We start from the raw sequence: 20,208 nt of genomic DNA on the forward strand, positions 1-20,208 counted from the left end.
CTGTACGAAGTTTCGTACCAAGTATTGAGTAAGCACAATAGAAAATGGCAGCTTCCATGCATCACAGATAAAATATCAACTTTTCTTTGTTTTTTAAAGATAATTCTTCACTTGACAAAATGACCGAGGTATTTATCTATCTTCCGTTACTGTATTTATAGAGCAGTACTTAATGGAGTTTTTTATCAACGAAAATATTGCTTAATTTAGGTTTTGTTCAGAACCAGGTTTAGTTAGTCCAAATAATTGTACTCGAGAGTTGAATATCGTTATATTATTTTGACTTGTCTATATCCGCCTCCGAGTACAAACCAGAAAAGGTAAAGAATGTGGTAGCACTGTCCTCTTCTTTGCGTAAGTAACACCCAATGGAATCCGTTGGGCGGGAATTATGTTATAATAATGCAACGGATAAAAAAAAGAAATACATACATAGAAAGCCTGTAATTTTTCCTTTTCAATGATGTATATATTACCGAGATTTCTTGAGAAAAATTCAAACTATGGCAGTTAAAAAAAAGCCAAGGTTGAACACGAGTGTACTACATACTGGAAAATGGCCGATCACCGGTAAACGAAGCGTTTTCATTGGTCACGCCTCCGACCGCCATTACATGAAGACGATTGAAACGTTAGAGGTTTAAATTAAGAAATTCTTGATAAATATGTCCTGTTCTTATGTTTTTTATTTACTATTTATGATTTAAAACAACAGGTAAGCAGTTAGGGCTAAAGAAAAATCGTGACTACGGATAAATCGTAATTTCAATTGACCACAGTTTCCACCACAGTTTTGATTGTTTCTGGTTGAGACCTCTAGGTAGACAACGTAAAATATCAAAATGTAAAATCGGTCTGCCCGAGGTCTCATTATTTAGACTACAGGTTTAGTATTAAGACGTTCGGTTGTTCTTTTTTTGGAAGTGACTAGTAAGAGTCAGGTAATTGGACCTCTAGACCTGAAGTCTCTAGGACTTGTTATCAATATACATGTACTGTAATGTACTGTGTTGTGATAGTCAAAATAATCCAACATTCAGATTGTTTTATGGCAGTGGCTAGGGTTACGGTACCGTAATCCTAGCCTCCGATTCTAGGATTACGGAAGTTCCGTATTTCTAGACAACCCTATGAGAATAGGCTAGGATTACGGAAGTATTTAAGGGGAATCATATATATATTAGGACATGCATAAATGATGTTGTTAACTTAATTGTTTCACTTAAAATAGCGATTTTTCATGTCTGTCGTATTATGGGTTAGTAAAAGAAGAAAGAGAAAAGAAAACAAAATAGAAAAAAACAATTAAAAATGAAAGGAAAATATTGCATAATCATGACTATGAAATAAAAACGTTCTCTAAACAAAAACAAAATTACAACAATATTTTTTTTTTTAAAAAAAGAACGATTATTTTTTATGGAAATTGAAAAGTAAAAGAAATGGGCCAATTGAACTGAGCACTCCTCGTGATGTGGCCCGGATATAGTTGGACAATTATGTAAACATTGAAACATTACTATTTTCATTAAGAATATTTTAACTTTTATCATTCATAATCATTCATCAACAGCGCATAAATAACTGTCCACCTATATTTTACTAACCCAAAATGGCGGATCGATAACACGAAATAATATGGCAGACATGAAAAATCGCTATTTTAAGTGAAACAATTAAGTTAACAACATCATTTATGCATGTCCTAACATATATATTTGATTCCTCTTAAATACTTCTGTGATCCTAGCCTATTCTCATAGGGTTGTCTAGAAATACGGAACTCCCGTAATCCTAGAATCAGAGGCTAGGATTACGGTACCGTAACCCTAGCCACTGCCTTGTTTTATATAACTTTTTGACGGGGCAGTCTACCTACCTGTGTGATCTACCTGTGTCCAGGGCCGTAGTACTAGCCTAAGCTTTAATGGCCCCTCTTGTCAAGTTCCTCATCATACAATCCTCTTCTCTAAATAAGTATTTTTAAATCAATGTTCTCATACTGCGCATAGTAACAACTACTCTTGAATTTCTTAGTATTCCAGTTCTCATCATTTAGTAGGCATTTAAACTGATTTAGATTAGTTGCAGAAATTGTTCCTTCTGATAAAGTATTCCAAAAAGAAATTGATCTCTGACTGAAGGAATTTAATCTCATATTGTGTTTACACTTTTTGCTTTTAAACTTCAGATAATGTCCACGCAAATCGTCCTGAGCCAATGAAAACAAACTGTCCCACTTCAAATCATCAAGATTATGAACTGATTTATAAATCTGGATCATATCGGCACGATCCCTTCGATATTCCAGAGTCACAAGACCAAGTTTTCTTAACCTCTGTTCATATGGTAAATTTTGCAATGATCTAACGAGCTTAGTCGCCCTTCTCTGAATGTCTTCTAATTTCTTTATATGCTTCTTTAAGTATGGAGACCAAACACATGATCCGTATTCAAGAATTGGCCTTATCAAAGATTTATACAGAGGCAATAACATTTCTTCATCCAAGTATTCAAATGACCTGTAGATTAATCCTAATATTTTCTGAGCTTTATTTGTAATATTTGTAATGTGTTCATCAAAAGTTAAACGTTCATCAAAAGTAACCCCTAGATCTTTCTCGGAAGGCACTTGCTCTACTCTTAAGTAATTTCCATCTGATTCTCTCATGGTATAGGTGAACTTATCATTGTTTGATCCTAAATGTAAAACCTTACACTTTTTTGCATTAAAAGTTAATTTCCATTCTTCACTCCAATCACACAGTCCATCTAAGTCTGATTGCAATTGTTCACAGGCCTTAACAGTTGCCACTTTTGAGAAAAGCTTTGTATCATCCGCAAAAATTTTAACTATACCAGATACAACATCAGGTAAGTCATTTATAAAACAGAGAAACAAAACCGGGCCAATAACGCTGCCCTGAGGCACGCCACTTGCTACTTTAGACCATGATGATAATGACGACCCAATCCGTACGCATTGTGATCTGTCAGAAAGAAATCCTTTAATCCACCTTAAAACTGTTCCTCTTATGCCTAACTTATATAGTTTGTACAATAGACGGTCATGTGACACACGGTCAAATGCTTTAGCGAAATCTAAATAAATCACATCTATTGGTACTGCATTATCTATTGACTCCGACCAATTGTCTAAAATTTCTAGTAGCTGAACTACACAGGATCTACCAGATCTAAATCCATACTGATTTTCTGAAAACAATTTGTTACTTTCTAGATGATTCACAAGTTTGTCTCTAATCAATTTTTCACACAACTTACAAACGACTGATGTCAAACTCACTGGACGATAGTTTGATGGATCTTTTTTATTTCCCTTTTTAAAGATAGGTGATACTATAGCTTTCTTCCAATCTTCTGGAATTTCTCCCTCACTCAATGATTTATTAAATAAAATTGTTAGTGGCTCTGTAAGCTCATTTCTGGCTTCATATAACACTTTTGGATGAATATAGTCCGGTCCTGGAGATTTTTGAGGATTTAATGAAATCAAGACTTTCGATACATTTTCATGTGTAACTGCAATATTTTCTAGTAAAACATCATTAACGTCTTCTGTTTTATCCGTGTGAAACGGTTCAGTTCTCACAAAAACACTGCTAAAAAACATATTCAACACCTCCGCCTTTTCAAAATCAGTTTTAGCTTCTGAGTTATCTGATTTAGTCAAAGTACTGATTGAATCTCTGGTTTTTCTCTTTGAATTTACATACGTCCAAAGCGACTTATTGTTAGTTTTAACTTCACTAGCTATTTTCTTCTCATAACTTTTCTTTGATTCTTTAACAACATTAGCACACTCTTGCCTACTTTCAGCATATTTTTCATAATTATCTCTTGACCTTGAATACTTATACTTTTTCCAAAATTTCTTTTTCTTATTAATTGCTAATCTAACATTCTTGTCCATCCACAATGGTGTATTTGATTGCTTTGGATTGTGTTTCTTAGTAGGTATAAATTTGGATACACTTTCCTCAAGAGTTGACTTAAATACGTTCCACATGTCATTAACATCTTTATCCTGTAAAAGCATGTCCCAGTCTTTCTGGCAAAGATCTAACCTAAGACCATCATAATCGCCCTTAAATCTAAACTTCAAAACAGTACACAGTCGCGTAAAGTTATTGGTTTTATCGCATGCGCATATTGGCGTGTAGACACGGTAAAAGTTAAACATGTACAGTACATACATAGGTTTAAATCACCAGAAAATTCGTAATTTTGGATATTATGTGATAATTTTTACATAAATCAATGAGGAATTGAATCCCCTTTCGATAAATGTAAGTTTTATTTGAATTTATGGCCAATTCGTGACATAACCGGCATTTAAACCTACAGCATGTAAAGCTTCGGCAGCGATGAGAATTTCATTGGAAATTGCTTCCATTATTTTGGTCTTTCGAGTGTTTGACGCGAGTGGGGATATTGCCCATTCATAATTTTAACATGCCCAAATCATTGCAGATTGATACTTATTTCACTTGGGTATTGATTACATTTTACTCGGACTTTATCATAGACTCCCTGTGTAAAATCTCAAACTTTTAATTGAAATAAAGGTATTAAATCGATATAATATTTCAATGAAACTTCAAAGTTTTGTTGTTTGTAGCATCATCAGGGGCATGTGCAGTGAAAAATCCTAATCTGATTTCTAAAATGGTGTGATATTTATTTCTAAAGCAGCGTTCGACACTAACGGTGTCCCGGGTTACTGAGGACACCAAAAATCCACAAGGGATCCTAAAGTTCACAATTTCGGTGTTCCGTCAGGACTGTTGATTTTCAGATAAAATATGATTCTAGAAAAATGAAATTCCCCAGTCTTGTTCGCTCAAACATCGGTCTTTTGCTTCAGTTGACCCGAGGTTGGGGTTTTGACCCGCGAAAATCGAGAAAAACTTGTATTTTACCCGCATAAATTACGGCACGCACGTCGGCTTGACCTATTTCCTAGGATCACGTCAGATTTGTTGGATCAAGTGATACGAGTGTATATGATAATTGCTGGGGGAACAGTTATATTTAATAATATTGCAGTTATATATATATCTATATAAATAGCCTAGTTTTTTGTAAATAAAACCCTCACATACAAAATTGAATGAGTACAACAATATGCAGCTTAATAAACAGATGTTTGCTTTTCAGTGTAATAAAGGCTGTCCACGGATGTAAAATATCATTATAAAAAGAAAAACTCCCATTCATTTTGTCAAAATCTCATTGATTCAAGGCAAATGGGAATTAATCTCATAAACTGGTAAATGTATCTGCCAAAGTTATCCCTGCACAGAAATAGTTTTTTTAGTTTAGGTATTGAAACTGGTGATTATTTCATTCAAAGACTGCATATATCATTATTCAAACTTAGTTACTCTTGACAGTGATTTTTTTGCCCTTTTGGGAAAAGGTCCGGTACCGGATAAATTGGGAAAAATAGCGGGGTTTTTACTCAGATTGGGAATTTTTATAGTTAATTAATAACATCATTTAGAATGCTTCTTCCTTTAATTCCATGTAAATATCATCAAACAAACTGTTTGAATGGTTAAATCATGGTGAATGTCAATGTAACTAAGTTTTCCTTCTGCAGCCATCAAAATGCAAACTTAATTTGGTCATTTGGGGAATTTTTGGTTGATAATTGGGAAAAAAGATTGCATTTCTCAATTGGGAAAAGGTCCCTTTAGGGGTACTTTATAAAGAAGGAAAAAAATCCCTGCTTGATTAGAACATACATGTGGAAGGCAACCAGTTACCTCAATAAAGTTTACTCTGTAAGAGAGGGGCCTTGGGTTCCAGCTCGGACTTACTGCACATGTAAGTCTTCAGAATTTTTACAAAAGAAAAGTGAGGCAATAGTTCTAAAAGATTCACCTAAAGCTTCAAATTTATTCCCGTGCATTTTACAACAGCCAGACTTACAGCTTTTTCATCGCCATAGATAATCCACAACTAATTGTTAATTATTTCTTTGTTATTATTATTATTATACCAGATTTTTATAGCGCCCTTTTCATGATCAATTTCACGTTCAAAGGTGCTTTACATAGTTCAAATGCAGCTTCACAGGGCGCATAATTCATCCTCTACTAGTACAGACACAGAGTGATCTGACCAGGGGGACAGAGTGAGACAAAGCCCCCACGGCAGAGAGATCAGAAATCAGATACAGGCTTGTCCGGCTAACTTAGCCTAGCTCGTTGCGAATAGACAGCCTGGTTCTTTAACGTGCCCAGTTATATAGCACTGATACACACAAGGATTACCTGGGTTCCTGACCAGTACACCTCTAGTTGGGTGGGAAGCACTGAAAAGCGTTTCTGAAAATTCCCGAGTAGCTGCCAGGGATCGAACCCCGACCTCAGGATTGGAAGGCCAGTGTGCAAACCACTGAGCTATCCGTCCACCTTGTTACATTAGATAAACTTTTTCTCTAATTATCCAATCTTCTTGTACATTGAAGGAAATGAAGTATCTGTCTTTGCTGTTGTGGCAATGTTACAAAATTAATTTAATAAAATTTAACAAAATATATGAAACATACAGGTGTAGATGGCCTGTAAACAGACTTGTTGATGAAATTGTATCATTTTTCAGGACGTACAAAAGCATTCTGTGCACACCCTTGTGTTCCGGTCACTGAAAAGGACACATGACATGTTTATATCTGACCAGGGCAATATGCCCCAAAAAGATGAGAGAAGGTAATTGTTTAGTATATATTAGAAGCCTAAAATTTAGTTAAAACTTTATTGTTTTTGTTTGTAACAATCTATCTGTTAAACACACTTGAGTTTCTAAGAAAAAAAAGATATACAAGAAATGTTTTAATCAATTTTAGATTCAGACCAATACGGCAATAGAAATTATGATAAAGGGAACATTTAATTTGATCAATGAATTAAATACTTTATCTCAAAATGTTATGAATGCAAAAGTGTTTATAACATATACTTTTGATGTAAGTTATATAATTATATTATTTGTACCAATATGTTTTCTTATTGTGCTGCCTTTGAAGAAGAAAGGGTACATTGTTTTGCTCATTGTCTGTCTGGTTGGTAGACCATTTGGTTTACAGTCAATAACTAGAGAATACTTGGTCACACATAATTCAAACTTCATAGGGGTGATTGTCTGTATTCTGTAGTTGAACCTTGTTAGTTTAGACTAATTTATTTTGGCTTGATTGTGATGATAGCTTCAAGCTTATTTGAACCGCTCTCGAGTCTATTAAGTATTTCCTCGAAAAACCAGTACTGGGGTCATATGAGAAGGTGTGGTCATGATCCTAGTGGAGCTCGAACCCAAGACCCCCTTGTTGAGGGAACAACACCTTAACCATTAGACCAACGCTCCCCTTGAACCTTGTTGTTTTGGGATTCAGTAGGTCAAAAATCAAAATCACGGTTATCTTGAGACTGAAAACAATTTGCAGTCAATATTAACTGAAGAACTCTTAATTAGGTGTACAGTTTTAAACCATAATAGGATGATTGCAATGCATGTAGTCAGACAGTAGATGACTGCCTCCTGTTTTAGGGGTCAGAAGATCTAAGGTCAAGGTCACAGTAACCTCAAGACTAAAAATGTTCTCCCCTCAATAAGTAAAGAACGCTTTGGTCTGCAGTCCTCAAACTACATAGGGTGATTGCCTTTGGTCAGTGGATGGACACCGATTATTTTGTTGATCATCAGATCAAAAGTCAAGGTCACTGTGACATCTAGACTGAAAAGGGTTTCCACTCAACAGTTAAAGAATTTTTCAGCCTACAGTTGTCAAACTTCATAGGATGGTTGCTTTTGGTCAGTAGATGACCCCTTTTATTTTGAGGTCAGTACCTCAAGGGTCAAGGTCATATTGACCCCGAAAATTTATATTATATCTTATCTTAAAACCTAGTTTTGTTCAGAATCTTTGGTTATCTTAATATTATTTCAGCAACAAAGTTGTACCACTGAAGTAAAATTTGCATTGTTGTGCCAGAATATTTACTTTTTTCTTGCAAATGAATATTATCAGTTAACATGCCTATCAGAGTGTGGCAATGCAAAGTTGTGCAGTAGTCACTTACATTTTATTACAGACATACAGTCTTGAATAAGAAATGGAATATATTTTTTTTCAACTTTTTCTACAGTGAATGGTTCAGGAAGATGTGTAAAATTGATGATGAATATGGAGTAGTCAAAAATATGCCGAAAGAAGTTGGTAGAAAACAGCAAAATACAACAGATTCAAATAATCCATTTGGACAGTGGCAGGGTAGGAACACTTTATCTTAGATGTATTATGAGAGCTACTGTTGAACCTAATTTTTTTTATTTATTTCCAAGTGTTTTTCTATGTAAAGAAACACGTCAATGTAAATAAAATGGAAAGGTCAGCCATACTGTAAGCAAGAAATAACTTACTTTAGTAACCTTTTTTTTTTTACAAAATTAAAAATTTTGATTTAAATTTCTGAGATTTCGTGGGGCTTGTTGTTTATTTAATCACTGGAGAATCACCATTTAATCTTTAGACTGCTGGTGGCTGGTGATTCTGCCTTTGCGACAAGTGCGGACCAAGATCTTGGTCTGCACTGTTCGCTTTTCAGTCAGTAAATTTTCAATGAAGACCCCTTTGAATAATAAGTGATGCTGCCCAGATTGAATGATGGACCAGTCCATTTTAGAAATTTAGCTGTGTAAAGGTTAAGAGCCTGATATAGTAAAGAAAATAATCCTGCATTCAAATTTGTTGGAAGTTTTAATATTTTCCTGTAGATGCTAGAAATCCGTATGGTGGACAGGATGCTGGGGTCTCCCAGTCAGGCACGGAACTTTCCCTGGCAGAACAAAACAGGTAAGGAGATTTTTTCTAAAACGTTTTGATACATATTATACATTTATTGGATGACCTACTGGTCAATAGTCAAAACTGTTCACCAGAGGTTCGATATTTAGATATATTGCTTCATAGCTGACTGTAGAAAAAAATCACATTTTCATTCCTCTCTTTAGTGCATATTCCTGGCACATTAGTGTACTCGTAATTATTGGCATGTCGATTAATAGTCAAAACTACACAGTTTTGACAGTTGACTGGTAAGGCATTCAGTAAGTGTTTTATTGCATGACTTTAGAAGAAAGTTTTTATCAGTTTCGTCTTTTAAGTTTTGAGCTCAGCTCAGCAAAATTTTGTGTCAAAATTTGTAACTTACAGTTACAGTAACACAGTAGATTGACAGTGCAGTAATATACAGTCAAACCTGTGAACAAAGACCACTCCTCGGAACAAGCAAAAGTGGTCTTTGCTCACAGGTGGTCTTTATTAGGGGGGGAAGGGTCACTTCTCAGTTAGCCATTATCATGCTGATAAAAAGTATTTTTACAGCTTCTTGCTTTCTTTATGTTCTATGTATTAATTCGGCCGGTGCAAACTTGCAAATTTTCAATCAAGCAGTAATTATTATGTTTGCTATAATGCGAAAGTCGTAAAAATTCAGGGAATTTCAAATATTTTCATGCCGGAACGGTCCAGCTTGGTCGTTATTGGGGGGCAAATATGACCCTTGGGGATGAATTAGGTCGGTCGTGGTCGCCAGGTGGTCGCTATTCACGGCCTCTTTATGAGCATTTTTCTACGGGGAGACCAGTCGTTGTCGACAGGTGGTCACTATTCACGGGTGGTCGCTAGCACAAGTTTGACTGTATTAGAAGCAGGTACACTTTATAATGGTTTATATAACACTTAATGAATGGCAAGCCATTTACTAAGTGTTTTAAAACATGACATCAGAAAGTAATTTTCAGATTTTTGACTTATTAGCCCAGCATACAAGTGTTTATAGATCAGTCATATAACACAAATTATGGGCCAGCAATTCATATAAAGAGTTATGTAATAAAATAAAAAATGCTGAGTGTTGAAATTCTGCTGAAGAACTTTTTATTTTGTTTTAGGTCAGATAATCCAGTCTCTTCTGCTGGTGGTCAGGATTCAAATAAGGTTAGTACAAGAAATGCTGTGAAATCATTGTTAATAGTTTTTGCATATTTAAAATTTGAAATTCACAAATTTATATCTGAATGAAATACATGTGTAGTTATTTTAGCAAATATCACAAAATTTATGCCAGAGGAGTTTGGTTAGGTTTTTTGTGTTATACCTGTTTCTAAGAAAGTAATAATAAATATTTCTCTTGTTAACGGTAAAGAAATGTGACGCTTGTTTCAGGCACTAGTATCTGTTGGATCTCAACAAGCATTGGTACCAAAGAAAGCACCAACCATGCCAAAACCAGAGTGGCATCCTCCATGGAAACTGTATCGGGTAAGTGACTAGGGATATCAGAAGTTTTTGTATGCGAGCTGAGATATTTCAGGTATTGAACTATTTAAAATTGTAGCCCCATTGTAGGTCCCTATTCTGGCATAGAAAGGACACAGCAAGTAAATTACTTTTGCAGAAAGATATTCATGTTTAAATGCTGGGTTTTTTTTTGTATAAAACAGTGCTTTGAGTTTATATGATTTGGTGATGTTCATTTTCATGTAAAACTGTGTCTGTCTAAACATAAAGTAATCTGTCATACTATGAATACAATTCAAGTTTTAAGGCATATTGAATGTACATTGCATATGCCTTAAAGCTGGGATTTTTTGTCACAAACTTACACATACTTAATATCAATTATATGACATTTGTAGGTAATCAGTGGACATTTAGGTTGGGTAAGATGTGTTGCTGTTGAGCCAGGCAATGAATGGTTTGTCACCGGAGCAGCTGATAGAGTTATCAAGGTATGTATTAACCTTTAGCCTGTCATAGTATGGCTAATACTACAGTGACCTCATATAAGTACACATTATTTTAGACAAGATTTTTCACTAGGGAAACTCAGGAATAGGTGGTCAGACAGTTATATATTTAACCCACTACAATGTAGGTAGGCAAGAATTCTCACTGTCTTGCTGGCTTAGATTTTCATTTGTTGTGCCAAGGCCAAGAGGACTTAGGAAGACTGTGTCAAATTCGTGTCTCTATTCATGCTGAACAGTTCATTACATTGTTCTGTAAAAGCTATGGTTTGAATTCTCAGTGTTGAAAATAAAGCATTAAAAGTTTCAAGATTATCAATGGCAATACATTTAAAGAATGTTTTTCCATCTCAAATTCGCTTGTCTTTTTTTTTTCAGATATGGGATCTGGCAACAGGAACATTAAAGCTGTCATTGACAGGACATATAAGTGCAGTACGAGGGGTCTGTGTCAGCCCCAGACAGCCATACCTGTTCTCTTGTGGGGAGGATAAGAAAGTCATGTGCTGGGATCTGGAACAGAATAAGGTGAATATGTTAGTCCAAGCCCTTGACTTACATTTACTACCATATGCAAAAAAAAAAAATTGTAACAGTTGTTCTTTTACTGTTCAGCATCCAATTGGAATTTTGAGTTCAAACATAAAGCATTCTGATGTCTTTTGCAAGGTCCCTGATAAAGATCATCAGTGAATATTATAGCTTTTTTGTTTTGTTTGCTGAAGGAGTATTTTGTGTGGTTGAAGTTTTAGAAAGCACTAAGTCTTGCGGAATCCTTTTATTGTTGTTATATTGCAGGTGATAAGGAACTACCATGGTCATTTAAGTGCAGTTTATTCCATTGACATTCATCCAACCATTGATATCATAGCAACATGTGGCCGAGACAGCACCTGCAGGGTAAGTGCATTGCAAGATTTTCTGTTTTTGAAATATTACCTTTGAGGCTACCTGATATTTCTTGTCTTTTGTAATAAAGCATATTATGAGAAAATTAAAATGGACAAGAAAAAAATCAACACTGGCAAATCTGTGTAATGGATACTTAGTTTATATAGATACTGACTAATTGCATGTAACTCAGCATATTTGAATCACTCTGAGTGGCCTCTGTGGCCAAGTGGTTAAGGTCACTGACTTGGAAAATATTACCCAACACTGCTTAAGTTCAGAACATCAGTATGGATGTAGATGTATTTCATGTGAGAAAACCATCCAGCTGGCTTATGAATGGTCAATAGTTGTACCCAAGCACCTGCCCAGGTTCGAATAATATCTGGAGGGGCACCATAGGTCTTCTTCATCATCAAAAATTGGAAAGTCATGATAATGTCAGTATGACACTAAATCTAACAACTTATCTGACAGCTTTTAGTTACTCTGAAGTCTATGTGCTGGAAAAACAACACTGATGTTAAATGATAAGTTATGATGCTGTGTGTAACTGAGTTACTGTTGTAAATGATAATTTAAGCCCAACAGAGCATATATGAGCCACGCCATGAGAAAACCAACATAGTGGGTTTGCGACCAGCATGGATCCAGACCCGCCTGTGCATCCGTGAAGTCTGGATCCATGCTGGTCGCAAAGTCACTATATTGGTTTTCCCATGGCACGGCTCATATTTATTTTCAACAGATATGGGATATGAGAACCAAGTCGTGTGTTCATACATTTGCTGGTCATACAAACACAGTGGCTGAGGTCAGATGTCAAGCTGCAGAACCACAGGTTGGTTTTTAGTTTACACTCATTTATGTTTTTAGCTTTATCATTCGAAAAACTTTAAATAATAGAGCTTTTGTTGCCACTATTTTGTCGATGTCATTGTCCATATCACAAAAGCTGTTGTAGAATGTGGGTTTCTCAAAAACTATGTGACCAAAGTGACAAATTTGCATAAATGCAAGTTGCTGAGTATTCACCAAAATTTTTTAAACACGAAATACATTTTTAACATAATAAAATGATCACAAATGGCAGGTTTCGTAACTCATAAAAATTTTGCTCCATTTTCACAGACTGCTTAAGTCTTAGACATTATGAAATAACCAAGACAAGTTCCATAACTCTGACTTATAGTTTGCAAAAGAATGCCCTATTTTCAGTTTAGAAATTCTTGGTAAAGCTTTTATTGTGCAATCTAGAGTTAGTTAGAAGAGTTTCAAATAGTTGAATATGCTGTCATTGGACAGCTGTTGTTAATTTGTTAATATGAAGGCTTTCAGGTTTCTTGCAGTGGATTTGAAAAAGAAAGAGTATGTAAAGGTGTAAATCTTTGACCTTCCGGATGGTCAACCTACAGTTTGAGGAATAATACAGTCATAATCATCTAAAAATACTTGTGACAGGGTGATTTTCATAGATATCATGGTTCCATCAGACATTGAAGTTAAATAACAATGACAAAAATTTCATTGATTTTGTCATCAAAAGTTGAAATGCACACACTGATATCACCATGAATTTGCCATTTTGGTAAAGACCAAAAGAAAATATGCTAATGAAATTAAATAATATCACTGTACACCAAAGCTATTTTGACAGGTAAATTGTACCGGACAGGTGAATTGCTATAATTCTGTAAACATGTGTTTTCGTAATGGTCCTTTGAGGGATCCAAGGTCTGTTATGTAATTAGTTTAGTCTGTAATAAAAACTAACAACAAAGTAAAAGTAGAGAGAGTAAAATTTCATACAGGTTCAAGTTGGATTTCATTTTTGAAGCAACCTGTCTACAATATTTTTCTGTTACAGCTTCTTTTTGTTGTGGGCCTACTTTGAGATGCATGGCTGTATTGCTGTGTTTGAGGTGCTCTGTGCTTCCAGAAAATCTACCCTTACCTTTTACCTTTTCTATTTCAATAAGAGACTGAGGTGTCAAATTTCAGAATTTCCCTCAAAGTTTAGCTGTTTAATAGCAACACTATAACATGCAAAATTTACATCTGAAGTTTAAGCAAAGTGAATATCACTTGATTAAGATTTATAGGTAATTTTTAGTTAATTAACACAAAAAATAGGTTTTCTGCAGTAAGTTGTTTCCATACATATCTTGAAATCTCAACCTTTCAGCAGTATTAACATGTCAGGGATGTATAGTGTAGACTGTTTAAACATGTAAGAGATACACAGTTTATAATGTATAATGTATAAACATATAGATCTAGGAGATGTGTAATATTTACAGTTTGAATAAACCACAGACAAAAGTTTTTGCTAGTAATATCTAAAAAATAATATCTTATTTGAATTATGATAAAAAAATGTATTTTTACAGGTGATAACAGGAAGCCATGATTGTACAGTGAGATTGTGGGACCTGGCAGCCGGAAAGTCAAGGGTTACACTCACAAATCACAAGAAAAGTGTTCGTTCTATATGTCTTCATCCTACACAGTAAGAATTGTTCTTTAAAAACACCAGTCCTGTTTTATTAGGTTTACTGCCATTTTTACCAAATTGTGGAGGTCAGTTAACATATCTGAGCCATGAGAAAACCAACATAGTGCATTTGCGACCAGCATGGATCCAGACCAGCCTGCGCATCCATGCAGTCTGGTCAGGATCCATGGACCATGCTGTTCGCTTTCAAAGTCTATTGCCATTAGAGAAACCATTAGCGAACAGCATGGATCCTGACCAGACTGCGCGGATGTGCAGGCTGGTCTGGATCCATGCTGGTCGCAAATGCACTATGTTGGTTTTCTTATGGCGCGGCTCAATTCTAATGTTCCTCATACTGTAAAATCATGTATTTTCGTAAGGCACAAATTCCTGTGGATTTCTGTAAAGTACAATCAGCACATGACTTTAAATTCCAAAAAACAAGAAAAGCTGCCATTAATTTTACTATAAAAATTTGAAATCCGCTGATTCATATCCCTTCTTTGACCGAAAACCAGAAATATTAAATGATTATTCATTTAATTAATGTGAACTAGTTGACAACCTTGCACACTTTGTCAAATGACTTGGGGCCTCCCTGGTCGAGTGGTTAAGGTTGATGACTTCAAATCACTTGCCCCTCATCGATGTGGGTTCAAGCCTCATTCGGGGCTTTGAATTCTTCATGTGAGGAAGCCATCCAGCTGGCTTGAGGAGGTCAGTGGTTCTATAATGAAATAATGCACAAAGGGGCACCTGGGGTCTTCCTCCACCATCAAAGCTGGAAAGTCGCCATATGACCTATAATTGTTTTGGTGCAACGTTTAACCCAACAAAACAAAATAAATTGTCAAATGACTTGTCTCCTACGAGACTGAATTCACAACACTTTGATGTGCAGAAATATTTGAAAACTTATAAAATGTACAATACTTCTTACTGTCTTATTCTTTTTATACAGAGAAATAGGCTGAAGCAGCTCTTTTTGTTGTACCAGTTTCTGTTATATTATATTTCTTACTCTGTACCTTTCAGATACACATTTGCATCAGGTTCACCAGACAACATAAAACAGTGGAAATTTCCAGACGGAAACTTCCTGCAGAATCTTTCAGGACATAATGCCATTATAAACAGTCTGGCTATAAACTCAGATAATGTTCTTGTTTCAGCAGGTACGGAATATTTAGTTATTCTTTTCTACATTTATATGTCTTTGTAAAAGTATGGGAAAAAAAGACCAAGTGCAGAGGTTCCACTAAAACATCTGTAGTGACTTAAATTGAGAATTTTAGGATCATTTTTTGTTTCATCATATCTGGGTAAGATAAGAATGAACTTCTGTCAATGTAAATCATTAATGATGATTGCATTTACATCAACTATTATGGCCGTTGTATTGTTTTGATATAAAAAAAAAACTACTTCAAACAGTTGTGTATTCCATACAGTAATGTACTCAATAAAGCTGTGTTCTTTTTTCTTTACTCTGTACAGTTTTGTACTTCATTCAGTTGTATGAAAGGGTTGTGAACTCCATTGAGTTGTGTACTCCGTAGAAATGTGTACTCCATATATTTTTGTATTTTCAGTTGTGTACTCCATAAAGTTATATACTCCATACAGTTGTGCTATTAATCATTTTATCAAGATTTTTCACACCTAAGATTTTTCCTGATCCTGTTATACAAGAGATTTTATTTGTATTTACAGCGGACAATGGTTCCATGCATTTCTGGGATTGGAAGACGGGTTATAATTTCCAGCGCATGCAAGCTGCTGCACAACCCGGATCAATCGACTCAGAGGCGGGAATATTTGCCATGGTCTTTGATCAGAGTAACACAAGGTTGATAACTGCAGAGGCAGACAAAACTATCAAAATATACAAGGAGGACGACACTGCGGTACGTTTTGTTTGTTTTTGTTTCTAATTAGGAACTACTAGTTCAAATGTAGAACTCAACTGAGCACAAAGTGCTGAAGGCTTATGCTCAGTCTGAGCTATTACGATTGCCTTGTGTTCAAAAATGTGCAGGTGTGATATCAATGGTTTTACTTTTAAAACCCTAAGGGGTTACAATTTTGGTCTAGTCTCAATTAAATAATAATAAATCTTTGGCAGCAACAGTCCAGTTATATTGTTTTGATTGAACAAAAAATATTATTATTGAAGTGAAGAAAAAAAAATCTTATTCGGAACAAAAAATTGAATTGAACTAAGCTTATAAATGGAAGTTTGGTGCCTGGAACAGGTAAGACATAGGGAGAATATTCTGAAAAAATGTGGGAAAAAAATGATTTAAATAAAGGGAGATAATTTGTTATAAGATATATCCATTAACTTGTTATATATGAATGTTTCATATTAAATGCTCATTGCTTATTGTTTTGTCTGCAGTAAAATAGAGTCAGCCTTTAATTTGGGTTCATATTAACAAAAGTCTATTTGTTTCAGATTGTAAATACTTATTATATTGTATATGCAAATTTTCAAACTGTTCCATTGTTAATAGAAGAGAAATGCAGTATATAATGATTGCATTCGTAATGTATCATTGTAAGAAGGTCCGCCTCCATTGGTAAGCTTGTTGGTGTAGTAATCCACCCATCTGGTTGGTTCCAAGTGGTTATGTTAGGCCCGGCCCTCACGACATGTTATGGAGGTTGTGAGAGGCTGGGCACTGGGTTGGTTCTGGCCCTCACGACATGGAGGTTGTGAGAGGCTGGGCAGTGGGTTGGTTCTGGCCCTCACGGCATGTTATGTAGGTTGTGAGAAGCTGGGCACTGGGTTGGTTGGTTCTGACAGAGAAAGGGTAGCTCCAGTGGTGTCCCTTGACCTTTGTTTTGTCAGAATTTTAGCGCACCTGATTACAGAGTCGTAATGATTGTAATCACCCTGTGCCTGTCACTATTTGTTTAACACCATAGGGGTCCCGATTTTTGCTTAATCTTAATGAAACTGGTCACAATGTTTGCCTCTGTGAAATGCAGGTCATATAATGGCATGTAAACATTCTTGGTCAAGGGCACAGGAGCGTGAAACCTGAAAAGGGTTTCTGCCAAGTTACTGATATAACTGAAGAGGAAATATAGTTGTCCAAATGGCTGTTCAGTATATGGGCGTACGTGCATGTGTCCATCCAGATTTGTTTGTCTGACCAGAACTTTGACCTGCATGGAGCAGTCTTCTTTATGTTTGGCGTGAATGATAATCCAGTTAGAAGGAGTGCCAGGTTCCTACCTCAAAGTTCAAGATGACAGTTGGAGGTCAAAGGTCATTTCAAATCTTGCCCATACAATGAGTTATTATGACTTTGACATGCATTGAGGAAACTTGTTTATGTTTGACATGAATGTTTAACTCAATGAGACGTAGTGTCACGTGCCAACCTCAGGTTCCTATCTCAAAGGTCAAGGTCACAGGTAGGAGTCAAAGGTCATTTTAGAGCTTGTCCACACCATAACCTCGATAAGTATGAAGCACTGTTTGTTTTCTTTGGTGTAAATGTTCACCTCTATGAGATGGGGTGTTGTGCACAAACCACGGGTCCCTATTTCAAAGGTTAAGGTCACACTTGGGGTCAAAGGCAATTTTACAGCTTGTCTGCATAAAGCAGTCTGCTTTTGACAGCTTGTGGGCTCGACATGTTGCTCCTTGGCATCATGTTGTACACCTGCTTTGAGAAAAGGTTAAGTCTTCTTTATGTTTGGCATGAATGATAATCCAGTTAGAAGGAATGCAAGGTTCAAGGTCAAGATCACAATTTGAGTTTAAAGGTCAAATCTGTCAATTATATATAGTGTCTGGAGCATAACTTGTCTGTCTGTTAGCCATCTGTCATAATTTGTGTCCTGGCATAGCTTTATAACCATTCAAGGTATTGACTTCATACTTGGGTTGTAGGTAGATGGTGATGGGACGATATGCAGATTGCTTGAACCAGGTTAATATGTCAAAGGTCAAGGTCATAACTGCCCATCGTATTTCGTTATTTAGTTTCTCACCCTTTACTATCCTGTCACCACCACCGCGTACATACACACTGCTTTCCCCCATCCACCACACACACACACACACACACACACACAACACCCCCACCCCCAACACACACACACACACACACACCACCACCACCACCAGATTTTGCTTTTTCTTTTAATTTTGCTTCTGTCTACCTTTGATATATCCCTTTGGGCATATATTGCCCGACTTGGCAGAGCTCTTGTTAGGATAGTAAGGTCAAAGGTCAAGGTCATATTGCTCACAGGACTGAAACAGGGATCGAATTTAACGGTCGCTAACTCGCGAAATTCGAGTAAGAATCAAAAAATGCGAGTAGAAAATAATGGCACTCGAATATTTTTGCGACCGCGTCCGAAAATCAACGCATTCGCTCAAACTGTCCTTTGTGCTTTTTAAAACTACTTTAGGGTAATTTTACCGATAACCACGTGACCGATTGTAGACGCTTGTTGTTTTATACAAATGTAATTATCGGATATTTAAGTAAGCGTCTATACGATATTTGTTTACGATTTGCTCCCGTGGTTCGCAACATGGATGGAAAATGAATAAAATAACTAGTTTCTTCGGGAGAAAAAGGCCCGCGGAGGCTGACAATGACAGTGAAAGCAAGGGGAGTGACCCAAAAGAACCTAAAGCAACATCGGCCGTTTCGACGACGAGTACTTTGGTTCGTACCGCTCAAACCACAAAGTCCCGGTCTAACCCCACGGCATCTGTCAAAACTGTAAAAAAATGGGAATCCGAGCTAAATATAAAACTTTTGTATGAAACAAAAGAAAATGATGACAATATAAGTAGAAACGTTACACTGGTACCTTGTGGCTTTATTGTTAGAAATTTTCATGTAATAGACAGTGGATAAGTTTGTATGAATAAATAACAAAAACATTAGAGGTTTTTATAGTTTACTTTCAAGTCAGTCAGTAAACACAACAGCAGAGCTGTACATAAAACAACAAAAAATATCACTTTAGGTTATACAATTTAGTGAGCAAACAACCTCTAAATAATTGCTAGTGGAACTAACCATTTTGCTAGTGGAAAAAAATGGCACTAGCAAAAAATTGCTAGTGGAAAAAAAAGTTAAATTCGATCCCTGTGAAAATGGGACATGGCATACGTGTTTTACAAACAGCTCTTGTTTGTTTTTGGTCTATACGGAAACACGAATAGATATCGCAATGTAGCGGTTGTGTTCTTAACATATAAATCTTGCTGAATATTTCATTTGTTCTTTCCAGACTGAAGAGACACATCCGCTCAACTGGCGACCAGATATTGTCAAGAAGAAAAGATACTGAACCCTTTGTGTTTTACCGTCTTTGTTAAATAGGGAGTACATTATTGTACAACTGGCTTATTGTGAAAAAACGTTTTGAAGATGGGAAACCAAGAAAGGTTGATAGCAGATGGACATAACTCATTTCCTGATGTTTTAGTGGCCAGATTTAGAAAAAAATATAATTATGTGGAAATGAAGGGTGGAAACAAGGCACTTGAAATTTTTTTGGAGATTGAAGGATATATCAGCTGCTGTAAAGAACAACTTATATGCTTATCATAATTTATGTCATTGTAAAAAGGAACATTTTAAAAAGAAGTAAAATTTTAAAGTGTTTGTTGTTTTTCCTTTTATGTTTGTTCTGTACCTGTAATAAATACGCTTGTGTAGTTAGGCCTAAAAATATGTTTGTTTCCAGTATCCCGACCTACCCTAAATGTTTGGCTTGACCCTTAATGTTTGTATGGCCTTGGAGAATTTTTTTCAACTGTTTTAACAAAAAGTTGCAAAACTGCACTTTTTATGCTTTAAACATGGTCAGTGATGTTAGAAATCATCTTATTGATGCTCTAAAGGCATAACCCCCTTATTAGTATTCCTTTTTTGACTCAAAAATAATTTCAGAAAGTCCCACTTGACAACAACAACAAAATATTACTAACCTAC

At 35.8% G+C, this 20,208-nt stretch overlaps 1 protein-coding gene across 1 annotated transcript; it reads left to right on the plus strand.

Annotated features, from left to right (window-relative positions):
• Positions 1-19,878, plus strand: LOC123557856 (pleiotropic regulator 1-like). The gene is made up of 14 exons (XM_045349592.2): positions 1-128; positions 6,634-6,740; positions 8,178-8,302; positions 8,806-8,884; positions 9,985-10,030; positions 10,259-10,354; positions 10,732-10,824; positions 11,221-11,370; positions 11,641-11,742; positions 12,482-12,574; positions 14,124-14,242; positions 15,266-15,405; positions 15,944-16,137; positions 19,502-19,878. The coding sequence occupies exons 1-14, from the start codon at positions 120-122 to the stop codon at positions 19,559-19,561; spliced, it is 1,413 nt and encodes a 470-aa protein (XP_045205527.2). The 5' UTR covers positions 1-119; the 3' UTR covers positions 19,562-19,878.
• Positions 19,879-20,208: the final 330 nt, after the last annotated feature.

Source organism: Mercenaria mercenaria, chromosome 5 (assembly GCF_021730395.1).
Source record: "Mercenaria mercenaria strain notata chromosome 5, MADL_Memer_1, whole genome shotgun sequence".
In the NCBI taxonomy this organism is placed as follows: domain Eukaryota; kingdom Metazoa; phylum Mollusca; class Bivalvia; order Venerida; family Veneridae; genus Mercenaria; species Mercenaria mercenaria.